Source organism: Anabrus simplex, chromosome 4 (assembly GCF_040414725.1).
Source record: "Anabrus simplex isolate iqAnaSimp1 chromosome 4, ASM4041472v1, whole genome shotgun sequence".
NCBI classification, from domain to species: Eukaryota; Metazoa; Arthropoda; class Insecta; order Orthoptera; family Tettigoniidae; genus Anabrus; species Anabrus simplex.
Genome location: NC_090268.1, coordinates 365925765 through 365943248, shown reverse-complemented (window position 1 = coordinate 365943248; position 17484 = coordinate 365925765). Strand labels below are relative to the sequence as shown.

The following is a 17484-nucleotide window of genomic DNA, read 5'->3' as shown; positions in this document are numbered from 1 at the left end:
ATTTGTTCAATATGTGTCTATGAAAGCCTAAAACATTTGGTAATAAATCTTTTGAATTCTGTGAATCATGAATTATGTGTATATACAGGAAAAGATAACAGTGCTTGAATCTCAGCTGATCTCCACTGAAACTCCTAAAACTGCAGCTATATTGTTCCAGTTGCCGGAGTTCATGACAGAAATGGGCCACACATTATGGATGGACAACTTCCACAACATCTGTCCAATGGGTAGTGCAGCATTTAAAATGTCTGCTTCACTAAGAGGAGAAAGAAACATACATCAACTCACCGAATAAAGTTCTCAGCACTTTTGTTATCCAAAACTATCTGCTCTATCAAACGTCTGGCAAAACCTTTTAGTTCTTCAGCTTCTTCAACTTGTAACTGAATATTCTTCAGAGTTGTTGATATCAGAGGGATGAGCAGTGGACTGATATAGCCACCCGAGGATGCCACAAAATACAATGAAGATGTAAATGTTGATGACTTAGACAGCCTCATAAGAGCTTTTTCAGGAAATGATGTTAGTGTCTCATGCTGAGTCTGGTATAACAGGACCAACAATGTGACACACTCTATCTGTAGTCGATCATGGCTGATCTGCAAACAAAATAATAATAATAATAATAATAATAATAATAATTTCGTGTGGCTATTTCTAGCCGAGTGCAGCCCTTGTAAGGCAGACCCTCCGATGAGGGTGGGCGGCATCTGCCATTTGTAGGTAACTGCGTGTTATTGTGGTGGAGGATAGTGTTATGTGTGGTGTGTGAGTTGCAGGGATGTTGGGGACAGCACAAACACCCAGCCCCCAGGCCACTGGAATTAACCAATTAAGGTTAAAATCCCCGACCCGGCCGGGAATCGAACCCGGGACCCTCTGAACCGAAGGCCAGTACGCTGACCATTCAGCCAACGAGTCGGACATAATAATAATAATAATATAGATAGATAATGCCTTTATTGGTGGCAAAGTTAAGGCTCAAGGCCCTCTCTTACATTAACCACTAGAAGAGCATACATTTACATAATTACAAACACAAATGAAATAATAATAATAATAATAATAATAATAATAATAATAATAATAATAATAATAATAGAATCCTTAATTTTAAAATACACAAAATAAAGTACACTTAAATGATGTAACTACAGTAATCCAGCAAGTCAGCGGGATCTACACAGCAAATGAATTTGAATTATGAATTACTAAAACTAAGAGGCATTCACAAAAGTGTAGTACCCTAAAAAGAAAAGCCTGGAAATGACCACTCTAGGGACTATTTCAAATTTCCTTTAAACAAGTGTAATTAGGTTCTATGTTGACAACAGAAAGCTAAAGGGTGATTATTCTTGGCTAAAGGATGGACCACGTGGAGAAAAAGCATCACATACCTTCATACTACACAAAATACCAGAACTAAATCACTATATTATCAGATTATGTTGGAACATCTACCTTCAAGATAATATTAACAATTAAACTTAAGAAACTACTTATGTGTCAAAATCTCGCAATAAATTCAGATGATTCACTTTTCATTTCCAAAGAACAACTCGGTACAAATTTATATTGAGTGCAAGTAGCATTCAGATTCCTGATAAATTCAAGATAATATAACTGTTTGATTGTCTTTATTTCTCTTATATAGACCACCTGGTGACCATGATTACTAAAGTTTCAAGTGTGCATCGTCCAGCACTGTGGTTAACCGGTTCAAGTCCCGTTGTTGGAAAAAAAAATAATTTGGTACCAGAATGTTGGCCTGGCAGGGTACGAAAGGTGGTGGTATATAATTTCTAATCAATAGACTGCATGCCAAAAACCTGGATTCAATTCCAAACTTCTCCACAGTTCTCGTATGGAGTGACTATATGTGAATCTATTGATAGTGATTTGTCCATTGGTTAGGGACGTTAAGCTTTGAACAGACCCCTTGGTGTTATTCGCTATGAGTAGACTATGTACCAACACCAGGCTTCGCCCTCTCCCTACCTCATTATCATCATTGTTTCCCCCCCCCCCACAGACATAGACGTCGCCCATGGGTCTCAAATAAACAGACTTGCACCAGATGAGCCAGCCAAACATGTCCTTGAGGACACTCAAGTCATACAATAATTTATTTTTTTTAATACAAATTCTCTTATTTGTTTTATCCTTGTACAATTCTGATATAATGAGGACGGCTGAAAGAGAAGTGATAAATTTCATCTTCCGTTCCGTATCAACTTAACTGCAGTTAAAAACCCTTAGCAAGAATTTTTAACTATGTGAAAGAGAAGTTTAAATATGTTTAAGATTCTATAGTCACAGCAAAGGGAGACGATACATACATAAAAATAAGAAAGTAAGGATGTTTTCCAGGTTTTATATGGTATCGCTAATGAAGAGAATGGTATAAATTTCTCAAAACATATACAAATAATGAATAAGGCAGATTAACTATGTTTCAGTGAAAACAATAAATATTGACAGGGCAGACCCAAGGCGACACTCCGGAGATAAATATTGATATTTTGCTCATCATCATCATCGGTTTTCCCTACCAGCGAGCTCGGTAGGGTGTTTGAAAACAAGCGTCTTGCAAAGTTGCCCATTCAAAATGATTTTGTTGTCCATGACAGATTCCTAATTTCATTCTCTTCTCTCCACGTCTTCCCTCAGTTTGTCCATCCATCTTCTTCTTGGTCTTCTACCCGTTATTCTCTTTTCCAAATAAACACATGGTAACCTTGTGCTATTCATTCGTTTAACATGCCCAAACCATTTAAGTCTAGATGACCTAAGTTTTTCCTCCATCGATTTATTTAGACCTAAGTTAGATTGGACCTCATCATTTTTCACGTGATCAAATCGTGTCTTTTGGAGGGCAGTTCTAAGAAATCTCATTTCACAGGCTTGAATCCTACTACAATCCTTTGATGTTAGTGTGCAGGTTTCCAGAGAATATGTAAGGATGGGAATGAAATATGACTTGTACAGGGTCACTTTTGTTCTTTGTGGGACCTTCTCATTCCATAGTAGGTGTCTAAAAATACTGTAAAATTTAGAGCCCTTGGTTACTCTGTTATTTCTATCTCAGCTCTATTATCACTAGCCATTACGCTTCCTAAATAACTGAACTGGTGTACTATTTCAACTTGGTGGTCCTGTATTTTTATGTTGCATTCTGCATTATGTCTGTTGATTTTCAATGCTACTGTTTTTGATGGGTTCAATTTCATTCCATAATCATCAAACTTCTTACAACATGCATTCAGATTATTTTGCACTTCCTCCTCTGTTTCATCCCATATTGCCACATTGTCTGCAAACACCAGAGCCTGAAGATCTCTATTACCTTTTCCTTTTAGTTCCATTAAAATGTTATCCATAACTGCTATGAATAGAAGAGGTGATAAGGCACTTCCCTGTTGTACTCCTTTGGTTGTATTGAACCATTCAGACTGACCATCTCCAATTCTGACACAGTTTTTGCGAAAAGTATATAGCATTTGGATCTTCCTAATAAGGTACTCCAGCACACCAAGTTTTCTAAGACATTTCCAAACAGTTGATCTGGGAACATTACCATGTGCCTTTTCAAGGTCCATAAACACAATAATTAGGTCTTTTCCTCTTTCCCAGTGTTTCCCTGCCAACATACTCAAAGCAAATATCAGATCTGTTGTGGTCATTTTGGATTATTTTTTTTACTGAACTTGCAAGGATTGAGTTTCTTCTTTCTTGTCACAAAGTTATTCTGTTGAATTCAAACAATTTATCACTTTAATAATGCTTTGCTTACCAGTCTGCACACAACAGAAATGGGCGTGGCATCTGCTGAACTGCTTTGTTAGGCAATGCTGTCATCGTCATGCTTCCATTCAATCAAATATGCCTGTTCTTTGCAATTACACATCCATGGGACGGCTCAAAAGCCCCCCCGCCCCCTCCTTTTCTCCAAAAAATTTATACAGACTCAAGCTGTAAGATCTACCATATTTCTGAATGAATTTATAAAGCCTGTTACGGTCAAAAGCCCCCTCCTTTTCTCCAAAAAATTTATACAGACTCAAGCTGTAAGATCTACCATATTTCTGAATGAATTTATAAAGCCTGTTACGGACTAATATTTCAGTACTCGACTATCATTAAGCAAATTTTATACTTGTATTGGTATTCCTGATGGTACTACAATAGTGCAAACAACCATAAGTTTTGTTATTCTTGTACCTTTGTGAAGAACGCACGCGAGTAACGTCTTGTAGTTCCGTATCAAGATACTGTTATTATTGAAAGACAGTGTGTTGTAATAATTGATAGCTTATATTCAAGGGAATAAACAATATGCATAAACATAAATCACCCTTAGCTAAGCAACGAATTGCTGAACTTTTGATACGAAAGAGATGGGGATGAGCTATTACCGGACAGGAGTCTCCATTGAAGAAATCAGGAACAATAGGTCATGAAATGTTATCGGAATCAGATTGTTATCATCAGAAAGTGTCGCATTAACTTCAAGCCATGTAAGTCCTGCACCTATACCCAACAATCATGACATGACAGAAACTGCAATCCCCATAACTTCGACTCAAGAAAGGTAGCACTGTGAAAAACAAAATTCAGGTGAATCATTTTCTGTTCTTTGGAGAAGGAGAAGAAGAGACAAGCTTCCAGAGTAAGCAGTATTCGTACAGAAGCTGCTAAGAAAGGAAGGGAAGGAAAAACACATGGTTCTGCTGACTTTTAGGTAATGAATCAGGAAGAAAACGTCACTTGAAATTTGATTTAATTTTCCCAGCAATTGTAATTTTTACAATTAAATCCCATTTTTCTCCCATAATATTCAGCAAATTGTAACAAAATTTGTATGGTATATGTTCTTGTTGTTTGAGTCATCAGTCCATACACTGGTTTGATGCAGCTCTCCATGCCACAATATCCTGTGCTAACCTTTTCATTTCTACGTAACTATTGCATCCTACATCTGCTCTGATCTGCTTGTCATATTCATACCTTGGTCTACCCCTACCGTTCTTACCAACTAATCTTCCTTCAAAAACTAGCTGAACAAGTCCTGGGTGTCGTAAGATATGTCCTATCATTCTATCTCTTCTTCTCGTCAAATTTAGCCAAATCGATCTCCTCTCACCAATTCGATTCAGTATCTCTTCATTCGTGATTCGATCTATCCACCTCACCTTCAGCATTCTTCTGTAACACCACATTTCAAAAGCTTCTATTCTCTTTCTTTCTGAGCTAGTTATCACCCATGTTTCACTTCCATACAATGCCACGCTCCACACGAAAGTCTTCAAAAACATCTTTCTAATCCCTATTTCAATGTTAGAAGTGAGCAAATTTCTTTTCTTAAGAAAGATCTTCCTTGCTTGTGCTAGTCTGCATCTTATGTCCTCCTTACTTCTGCTATTGTTAGTTATTTTACTACCTAAGAAACAATATGCATCTACTTCCTTTAAGACTTCATTTCCTAATTTAATATTTCCTGCATCACCTGCCTTCGTTCGATTGCACTCCATTACTTAGGACTTATTTATTTTCATTTTGTACTCCTTACCCAAGATTTTGTCCATACCATTCAGCAGCTTCTCGATATCTTTTGCAGCCTCAGATAAAATAATATCATCGGCAAATCTCAAGGTTTTGATTTTCTCTATTTGGACTGTGATTCCCTTTCCAAATTCTGCTTTTATTTCCTTTACTGCCTGTTCTATGTAAACATTGAAAAGGAGGGGGACAAACTGCAGCCTTGCCTCACTCCTTTCTGGATTGCTGCTTCTTTTTCAAAGCCCTCAATTCTTATCACTGCAGACTGATTTTTATACAGATTGTAGATAATTCTTCGTTCTCGGTATCTGATCCTAATCATCTTAAGAATCTTAAATAGATTGGTCCAGTCAACATTATCGAATGCCTTTTCTAGATCTACGAATGCCATGTATGTGGGCATATCACAGCTATATTAAGAAACCTGCCTATCAAATTTTGATTGCAGAATTTTTCCAAGTATTCGAGATTGTTAAGTTCTAAATTTTAGAACATAAAAATTCCACAAACTTTAGTAAGATATATCTCCTTATAAAAATTATGTACAGAAAAATTGATATGTAGTGCTTTTTAAAAGACGCATTATCTAGCTAATTACAAATTTACATTAACATGTTAAATAAAATTTCATGAAAAAAAAAATGGAATTAAAAATACATATATAGCCTACATACATTATCATTATAGACCGTTATGCTTTTCAGCGTTCGGTCGGCAAGCCTCTGTGAATTAACTAAATGTCCCCACAATCCTCTATTTGCAACTAGTGCTTTGGCCTCATTTAGATCTATACCCCTTTATTCAAATCGTTAGAATCGGAGTCTAACCATCATCATCTTGGTCTACCTCTACTTCTCTTACCTTCCATTACAGAGTCCATTATTCTCCTAGGTAACCTATCCACCTCCTTCGCCTTACATGACCCCACCACCGAAGTCAGTTCATGTGTACAGCTTCATCCGTAGAGTTCAATCCTAACTTAGCCTTTATCTCCTCATTCTAAGTACCCTCCTGCAATTGTTCCCACCAGTGTGTACAAGCAATCATTATAACTTCTTTCATGTCTGTTACTTCTAACTTATGAATAAGATATCCTGAGTCCACCCAACTTTCAGTTCTGTAAAGCAAAGTTGGTCTGAAAACAGACCGATGTTAAGATAGTTTCATCCGGAAGCTGACTTCCTTCTTACAGAATACTGTCGATGGCAACTGTGAGCTTACTGCATTAGCTTTACTACACCTTAATTCAATCTCACATATTATGTTACAACCTAAATACTTAAAATTATCTACCTGTTTCAGCTTTGTATCACCAATCTTACATTCAATTCTGTTGAATTTCTTACCTACTGACATCAATTTAGTTTCTAAAGACTAATTTTCATACCATAATCATTGCAACTATTTTCAAGTTCCAAGATATTAGACTGCTTCGGCACATTCTGCCATTAAGACCAAATCATCAGATAGGCCAGACTGCTTACTACATTTCCACCTAACTGAATCTCTCTGCTACTTTATACCATTCAGAAGATGATCCATGTAAACTACGAACAGAAAAGGTGAAAGATTACAGCCTTGACTAACCCCTGTAAGTACCTTGAACCAAGAGCTCATTCTACCATCAATTCTCACTGAAGCCCAATTGTCAACATAAATGCCTTTGATTGATTTTAATAATTTACACTTAATTCCATAGTCACCCAGTATGGTGAACATCTTTTCCCTACGTACCCTGTAGCCCTCTGTAGATCTACGAAACATAAATACAACTGTCTGTTCCTCTCATAGCATTTTTTTCTATTAGCCCTGGAGCATACTGAAAATCTGATCCTAACAGCCTCTCTGTGGTCTGACACCACACTGGTTTTCATCCAACTTCCTCTCAACGACTGATCCAGCCTCCCTTCCCAGACAACAGTGACTATTTTGCCTGGTACACTAATCAGCGAGATACCTTGATAGTTTTTGCAATCCTTCCTGTTCCCTTGTTTATAGATAGGTGCAATTACTCCTTTTGTCCAACCTGAAGGTACCTTACCAACACTCCATGCTAATCTTACCACTCTTTGAAGCCACTTCATCCCTGCCTTCCCCCTATACTTCACCATTTCAGGTCTAATTTCATCTATTCCTGCTGCTTTATGACATTGGAGCTTATTTACCATCCTTTCCACTTCCTCAAACATAACTTTACCAATATCACTTCCTCCTCCCTATGAACTTGACTGTTCACAACACCACCAGAAAGATTTCAATTTACATTAAGAAGATTTTCAAAATATTCCCTCCACCTGTCCAGTGATTCCCTGGGATCTATTATGAGTTCACCTGGATTACCCAAAACACTGTTCATTTCCTTTTTCCCTCCCTTCCTTTGTTTATTACTGTCCAGAAAAGTTTCCCTGCTGCTTGACCTAGCCTTTCCAGGTTATTACCAAAATCTTCCTAGAACTTCTTTTTGGATTCAATAACTATTTGCTTCGTTCTGTTTCTTTCATCTACATAAAATTCCTTGTCTGCATCAGCCCTTGTTTGGAGCCATTTCTGATAAGCCTTCTTTTTACGTTTACAAGCTGCTCTCACTTCATTCCACCAAGATGTTTTCTTTTCCCCATCTTTACACACAGTTGTTCCTATGCATTCCCTTGCTGTTCTACTACAGAATCCCTGTATGCCAACCATTCACTTTCTATATCCTGAAGCTGCTTACTGTCCACTGTTCGATACTTCTCACTAATCATATCCATGTACTTCTGTCTAATTTCCTCGTCCTGGTGATTTTCTACCCTTATTCGTTTGCAGACAGATTTCACTTTCTCTATCCTAGGCCTAGAGATACTTAGTTTACTACAGATCAGATAATGCTCTGTATCATCGAAAAATCCCCAAAAAACCCGTACAATCCTAACAGACTTCCTCAATTCAAAGTCGGTTGTGATATAGTCTATTATGGATCTGATACCCTACCCTCCCACGTGTAGCGGTTAATAGCCTTATGCGTGAAGAATGTATTCGTAACTGATAAACCCATACTAGCACAGAAGTCCAGCAAACGCTTCCCATTCCCATTAGCTTCCATATCTTCCCCACATTTACCAATCACCCTTTCGTATCCTTCAGTTCTATTTCCAACCCTCACATTGAAACTGCCCATTAGCACTATCCTATCCTTGCTGTTGACCCTGACTACGATGTCACTCAATGCTTCATAAAACTTGTCAACATACTCATTTGCACCCTCACATGGTGAATACACTGAGACAATTCTCGTCCTAATTTCTCCAACTGCCAAATCCTCCCACATCATTCGCTCATTTACGTGACTAACAGAAACTATGGTGCGTGCAATAATATTCCTGATGAACAGCCCTACCCCATACTCTGCCCTTCCCTTTTTAACACCTGTCAAATACACTTTATAATCTCCTATCTCTTTTTCGTTATCTCCCCTTACCCGAATATCACTTACTCGTAGCACATCCGGATGCATCTTCTTTGCTGACTCAGCCAGTTCTACTTTCTCGCATAAGCCCCATTAATATTGATAGCTCCCCATCGAATTCCCTTTCGATCACCAAGTTGTTTCGAAGGAGTCCCTCGCCTGTCAACTGGGAGTGGAACTCCGTTACTCCCATAGGTCCGAGGCTTGCTTAAAATGTTCTGAGCTTGGTAAATTCATGAAGTAGGATGCTACCCTACTTACACATAGTCCAAGTGAAGATCTCTCTTCTAATAGGTTAGAGACCACTGGTGGATTGAATTTAAAATTTCAAAAAAAAATTCAAAAAATTTTTTTTGGAAAAACTATTAATTGTTTATGAATGAAATTTTTGTGATATCTCTACTTTTATGTAGGTGACATTCCCACAAAAGTTTCGTGAAAATCCATGCATTACGTAAAGATATCTTTTTATCTCCAGTGTGTCACCTTAATACATTGCGTTATTTGACCAAGCAATCATTCTCGCTACATTCATGCCTGACACATCTAACTTATGAGTAAGATATCATGATCCACCCAGATTTCACTCCAGTACAACAAAGCCAGTCTGAAAACAGACTGATAAATTCATCCTACAACCCACTTCGTTCTCAAATAAGACCATTCAACGCAACTGCAATCACACTACATTCACTAGCGGTACGTTGAGTCAATATTGCTCGTTGTCCACATAGGCCAAACTGTTTACTACATTTCCATCTATCCATTCTATCCGGTCGATTTCCTTCCTTTTTTAAAAAACTGAAATGTATTCATGCACAGATTTGTCATCAGGTACTATAAATCACTCAACTTCTGCCTTCCTCAAATTATTTGATTTTTCCAATTTTTTGTATCTTTGAAGCAATCATATCTTTGGTTTTAATTGAGGTATGGAGTTTGTTTTGGCCCAACACTCAGTGGATCAAGCTCTTTCATTTCAGCTAACAACTATTCAAATTGGTTGATTCTGAGAAAAGTTATGAGTGCACATTCAATTTGATGTCTCATTTCTTCAACATTTTTTCTCATTGAAGCAATCATATATTTCGTTCTGATTGAGGTACGCAGTTCGTTTTGGTCTAAAAACACTCAGTGGATCAAGCGCTTTCTTTTGAGGTAATAACTACTTAAATTGGTAGATTCTGAGAAAAGTTATGAGTACATTTGTCTCTGTGACGAAGATCTTTGAAGGACTTTTTAACAGTTCGGCACATAGTGTTCTTCCAAGGAACATTTAATTCAATTTCTTCGTGTGATGTATTTTCAAGTGCTTTGTTGACATAATATTACATTCTATACCAAAGCAGATCTTGTGCTTTATTTCATAAACTTGAAACTTCGCAAATACATCCGTGAGCATAGTAACGAACACCACCATACTTTGTACATTGCGGGCGGAGCCAGTGAGAAACTGCTAGTCTATATATTAAAATAATTTATGAAAACTAAAGTCAGTCAGTCCGGCCATTCTATCTGGTCGATTTCCTCCATTTTTTTTAAAACTGAAAGGTATTCATGCACAGATTTGTCATCAGGTACTATAAATCACTTAACTTCCGCCTTCCTCAAATTACAAATAACTATTCTATTGTAATAATACTTGAGACATTCCTCGAATTATTCGATTTTTTCGATTTTTTGTGTCTTTGAAGCAATCATATATTTGGTTCTAATTGAGGTACAGAGTTCGTTTTGGCCTAAGAACACTCAGTAGAATAATCTCTTTCATTTCAGCTCTTAACTATTCAAACTGGTTGATTCTGAGGAAAGTTATGAGTGCACATTATATTTGACGTCTCATTTCTTCAACAATTTTTCTCATTGAAGCAATCATATCTTTTGTTCTAATTGAGGTACGTAGTTCGTTTTGGTCTAAAAACCCTCAGTGGATCAAGCGCTTTCTTTTGAGGTAATAACTTACATTGGTGGATTCTGAGAAAAGTTATGAGTACATTTGTCTCTGTGACGAAGATCTTTGAAGGACTTTTTAACAGTTCGGTGCGTAGTGTTGTTCCAAGGAATGTTTAATTCAATTTCTTTGTGTGATGTATTTTCAAGTGTTTTGCTGACATAATATTACACTCTATTACCACAGCAGATCAAGTGCTTTATTTCATTAACTCAAAACTTTGCAAATACATCCGTGAGGATAGTAACGAACAATACCATATTTTGTATATTGCAGGCGGAGCCAGCGAGAAACTGCTAGTTGTATATGAATGAAATTTTCGTGATATCTTTACTTTTATGTAGGCGACATTCCCACAAAGTTTCGTGAAACTCCATGCATTATGTAAAAATGTGTGTCACCTAAATCCCTTGCGTTATTTGACCGAGCAATCATCCTCGTTACATTCATGCCTGTCACATCTACCTTATGAGTAAGACATCCTGATCCACCCAGATTTCACTCCAGTACAACAAAGCCACTCTGAAAACAGACTGATAATTTCATCCTACAATTCACTTCGTTCTCACATAAGACCGTTCATCGCATTCGCTAGCGGTACGTTAAGTCAATATTGCTCAGTATACTACCATTCGATGGGGAGCTATCAATATTAATGGTGCTTATTCGAGAAAGAAAGTAGAACTGGATGAGGATGCATCTGGATGTGCTAGGAGTAAATGATATTCGGGTAAGGGGAGATAACAAAGAAGAGAGAGGAGATTATAAAATGTACTTGACAGGTGTTAAAAAGGGAAGGGCAGAGTATGGGGTAAGGCTGTTCATCAGGAATACTATTGTCCATATCAAGATGGCAGCTTCAAAGCAAAACAAGGAAGAAGAGACACTCAAATTTTTAGAAGAAAGTGACATAGAACTCGATATAAGTGATGAAGATTGGGTTGGAAATGACAGTAGTTCGTGTGACAGTGATGACTTTGTCAGTGACAATGAACAAAATACTCTTACTGGCAAAAAACGCCATTGAATGTCAGGCTTGCTGGAAATGTATCACTAGCTGTTTCTTGTAGTATTTCGGATGAAAATAAGTGGCAATGGGAGCACTTAAGTAATTCTCCACAGAATAATATTTGCAGTGTTACTGGCAAAATTAATGCTGTAATTCAGAGACAGTTAGGAGAAGCCCCTAGTGAATTAGAAGTAGTGAATATATTCCTGACTGAACAGTTTTGGGAGCAAGTAACCAGGAAAACCAATGCTTATGCTAATTTATTTGTGGAATCTGCTGCCGAGGATGCTGGACTGAATAATTCCTATGAAGAGAAGCAAACTGCTGATGAAATGAAGGCACATCTTGTCCTTTGTATTTTGACATCTCAGAATAGGAAGCCTTCTTTACAGGATACAGTAATTGGTCCATACGCAGGGTAATAGAGACCCCAATATTTGGGGAAATATGCCATTCAAGAGATATAAATCCATCAATAAATTCCTCCACTGATTCTCCTAGTACAGAGGGTGATAAACTCAGGAAAGTTTAACCTGTAATGGAATTACTTTTAGAGAGGTTTCAGAGAGTGTACATGCCTGGTGAAAAAGTTTGAATCCATGAGACTTGATGAAATTCAAAGGTAGATTTTTTTTTTTTTTTGCTAGGGGCTTTACGTCGCGCCGACACAGATAGGTCTTATGGCGACGATGGGATAGGAAAGGCCTAGAAGTTGGAAGGAAAAGGCCGTGGCCTTAATTAAGGTACAGCCCCAGCATTTGCCTGGTGTGAAAATGGGAAACCATGGAAAACCATCTTCAGGGCTGCCGATAGTGGGATTCGAACCTACTATCTCCCGGATGCAAGCTCACAGCCACGCGCCTCTACGTGCACGGCCAACTCGCCCGGTGGTAGATTATCTTACATACAATACAATCCATCAAAGCGAGCTAGATTTGGCATAAAAATCTACAAGGTTTGTTCATCAGACAATGGTTACTGCTGCAAATTCAAGGTTTATACCGGGAAGGTTAGTGATGTTGATGTGTCTTGGTGGTGGTGATTATTGTTTTAAGAGGAAGTACAACTAGGCAACCATCCTCTAAGTCCCAATTTCGTGCAAGTGAGAAAGTAGTAATGGAAATGTGCAGAGTACTTCTAGGTAGTTGGAGAATTCTGCACATGGACAACTGGTACACTTTTCCCACACTTTTTAGACTTACGCAGTTGGAACAGCAAGGCCAAACAGGAAGTTCATGCTAAAGGAACTTGGTGACACAAAACTGAGATTTTTGTCCACTAATGGGGTTTTAGCAGTGAAATGGGCAGACATGAAGGCAGTTCATATGCTTTCTACACTTCATGATAGGCCAAATTTTGTTGACATGAAAAGGCATAATGGTAGAAAGAAGCTAAAACCCAATCCTGTCACTGACTACAATTGTGGAATGGGTGGGGTAGATTCTCACGATCAGCGGCTGGCATCATTCCCGTTGATGAGGAAATACGTAAAAGGGTACAAGAAACTATATTTTTATATGTTGGACACAGCCCTATTGAATGCTAGTGTTATTCATCACCTTCTCAACACTGGTAGGAAGCGAGAAGGGTTTCCAACCTTCAGAATCAATGTAGCTGAGCAGCTGTTGACAAGTGTTGTGTTGCCCTCTTACACAACTAGAGGATGTCCAAGCCCAGGGTAAAACACCACTAAAACTTCAGAGGAAGTAGTGGTTGATGATGATGATGCTTGTTGTTTTAAGGGGCCTAACATCGAAGGTCATCGGCCCCTAATGGAACGAAATGAACGCGACATGAAGTTAAAAAATTTTAAAAAGTATCCACTGACTAGAGGTTTTAAAAAAATTGGTGATGAAGAAAAATGAGGGTGAGATTAAAACATTCAGTGGATCTAATATGCAATGCCTTACGTTCTATTAAAATAAGAGAAAATACAGGAAAACGAAGGAATAAGGTATTGCCCAGTAGTACAGATATTAACACATAATTTACGTTAGACGTTAAAATAACATATTAAAATGCGCAACACAAACTAAAATGAAGTCAATGAGATAAAAGCGCAACTGACATAAACAACACTAGGACTCTCATAAAGCGGATGACGAGGTCTGCTGATTGTTCGTCATTTCACAAGATATGGGAGATTGTACTCGGAAGGTTAAGACTACGGCTCAGATCGACCAGGTCCACATACTGCGTAAGGATGTGTACCACGGTAAGATGGTCGCCGCAGGTACACACCAGAGGGGGTTCTCCTTTGAGTAGATGGGAGTGCGTCCAGATACCGTGGCCGATCCGAAGGCGACATAATACCACGGCTTCCCTCCGCGAAGCCCGAAGGGAAGTCCTCCATACCTTCGTTGTTCCTTTTATCGCTCTCAGCTTATTGGGAAGTGGAATGGCCTGCCACTCCATCTCCCAATGAGACTTGACCAGATGTCTCAGCTGAGAGCGAATATCACTTGCTGGAACCTTGAAAGGCAACGGGGGCAGTGTGACTGCCTCCTTGGCAGCCTGATTTGCTAACTCATTTCCCTCTATGCCCATGTGGCTGGGGAGCCACACAAACATAATTCTGGTGCCGGCATCCGAACACCCGGCCAGCAGGTCCTGGATCCGCTGCACCAGAGGGTGCCGAGGGAAACAGGTATCAATAGACTGGAGCGAGCTCAAGGAGTCAGTACACACAAGAAAGTGTCGGCGCTCATTGTACAGTGCGTACCGCAGAGCTCCACAGATAGCATGTGTACACACTACAGGTTTCCGGGAGAGCAAAAATAAACCGATCATATCTGACAACGAACCCACAGCCCACCTTCGTATCTGTCCTTGAACCATTCGTGTAAACGACGACTGAACCTGGATAGCGGCCAACAACGGACAGGTAGAGCCTCCGATAAATCGAAGGGTCCGTGTCTCCTTTCGGGCCAGTGTGCAAATCCAGGATGATTTCAGGTCGTCGTACAACCCACAGAGGTACCCCACTTGGTTGTCTGACAAGGCAAGGAATCGAAGATACGTCAAACAATTCATAACTGTTATCCAAGTGTATTCCAACCGGCCGCGTCGCACGAGGACAAGCAGCGTACAACAAACGGTTGCCTTTGTTGAACACGCAGGGATAGCTTGGATGAAGTGGCATCTGTCGCAAATTTGCAGCATATGTAAGTAGAAGTTGCTGGCGCCTCAGGTGTAAAGGCGGCACACCAGACTCAGCGAGCAGGCTAGCGATGGGGCTTGTTCTAAAAGCTCCCGTCGCCAACCTAACCCCGCTGTGGTGGATACTGTTCAGCTTCGCAAGAACGCTTGGTCTTGCGGAGCCATATTCTGCACTGCCGTAGTCTAACCAGGATAAAATGTGTGCCCGATAGAATCACAGGAGCACCGTGCGATCCGCTCCCCAATTAGTGCTGCTAAGAAACTTCAAGAGATTAAGCCTCTTGGTGCATTGCACTTTTAGCTGCCGCACGTGTGGCTCCCACGATAATTTACTATCGAAAAGGAACCCGAGCAATCGGTAAGTGTCAACAACGGGAAGAACGACATTTTCTAAATAAAGCTCCGGATGAGGGTGAAGAGTACGTTGACGACAAAAGTGGACAACAGAGGTCTTTGCGGCAGAAAACCGAAAGCCATGTTCTAAGGTCCACTGCTCCACCCTCCTAATAGCTTGTTGTAATTGTCGCTCTGCGACTGCCATATTACGTGAGCTATAGTGCAGAGCTAAATCATCCACATATAGCGACGGTATAACTGCTGGACCAGCAGCTGCAACAATACCGTTTATGGCAATCGCGAACAGAGTGACACTAAGGACCGATCCCTGTGGTACTCCATTTTCTTGAACATGGTATTGCGAATATGTCCTCCCTATTCGGACACGGAATAAACGGAGGGACAAGAAATTTGCAATAAATGCCGGCAAGTTACCTCGGAATCTCCATTGATGCAGGACTGAAAGGATACCATATCGCCATGCAGTGTCACAGGCCTTCTCTAAGTCAAAGAAAACAGCTACCAAGTGCTGTTTGCGGAGAAATGCACCCTGGATAGAACTCTCCAGGCGTACCAAGTGGTCAGTGGTGAATCGAGCGGCTCGAAATCCACATTGGTACTCGGACAAGAGTCCTTGTTTCTCCAGACACCACACGAGTCGGCGATTTACCATCCTCTCAAACAGCTTACACAGGCAGTTTGTAAGGCAAATCGGTCTGTAACTTCCTGCATACTTAGGATCTTTGTCAGGCTTGAGGACAGGAATGACTATGCCCTCTCGCCACTAAGACGAAAAAGCACCCTCTGTCCAGATTCGGTTGAACACACGAAGGAGATATAGTAGACTATCATCACTAAGGTGTTTCAACATCTGGTTATGGATGTTGTCCGGTCCAGGAGACGTGTCCTTGCAAAGCGCTAAGGCGCTGCGGAGTTCCCACTCTGTAAAGGGCACGTTGTAGTCCTCTGAAGCTTGAGAGGCAAAACTAAGGTGATGACGTTCCGCCTCCCACTTCAGAGCGAGGAAATCAGGATGGTAATTCCCGGAGCCAGATACATCCGCGAAATGACTAGCGAGATGGTCAGCAATCAGGAGGGGTTCAGTGACGATATTGCCTGCAATGGAAATTCCCGGTACAGAAGATGATCCTTGGATACCCGAAATCCGTCGAAGCTTAGTCCACACATGGGATGATGGAGTATGTGACATCATAGACGACACATATCTCTCCCATGAAGCCTTCTTACTTTGTCGAATAAGAACTCGCGTCTTAGCGCGGAGTTTCTTAAATGTTACCAAGTTGGCCACAGTAGGCTATCTACGGTAACGCTTATGAGCGCGACGGCGTTCTTTGATGGCTGCTGCTATTTCATCGTTCCACCAAGGAACAAGTTTTCGGCGAGGAGTCCCCGAGAAAAACGGAATGGACTCCTCAGCAGTAGCAAGAATAACTTGGGTGACGTAAGTTATTTCCTCGCCGACAGTTCGCCTGATATCATCGTTAAAGACAGCTAGTGATGTGTACTTTGGCCAATCAGCATGTTTAAGAATCCATCGAGGGGGAGCCTCGAAGGATTTATGTTTCAACAAAGTAAGGACGATGGGAAAATGGCCACTGTCACAGAGATCATCGTGTGCATTCCACCGAAACAGTGGAACCAACGTTCGGCTGCATAGACTTACGTCTATGCGAGAATATGTGCCGTAGCGTACACTAAAGTGAGTTGGTTCCCCTGTGTTCAAAATACATAAATCCAGATCTGTTAGTAGTGCTTCCAGCTCTCTTCCTCGGGGGCAAGGCGTCTCAGAGCCCCATATGGGGTGATGGGCGTTAAAATCATCCAATAAGAGGAAGGGTGGTGGAAGCTGAGCTATAAGATCAGCGACATCATTTATGTTCAGATGCTGGCCTGGTGGAAGATAAACATTACACACTGTTGCTATGACAGGCAGTGGAACGCGAACAGCGACAGCCTCAAGTGGGGTTCTTAATGGAACCTCTTCGCTGTAGGTGTCAGAAC

The 17484-nt window shown here is 40.1% G+C and overlaps 1 protein-coding gene across 1 annotated transcript in view; it reads right to left on the bottom strand.

The window, feature by feature from the left end:
* l(2)k09022 (HEAT repeat containing 1 homolog l(2)k09022) overlaps positions 1 to 17484 on the bottom strand; it is a 371041-nt gene that overhangs the window by 310409 nt on the left and 43148 nt on the right. The window contains exon 5 of the mRNA XM_067145803.2: positions 292 to 602. Within this exon, the coding sequence (XP_067001904.2) occupies positions 292 to 602 (311 nt within the window). The remainder of the gene's footprint in view (positions 1 to 291; positions 603 to 17484) is intronic.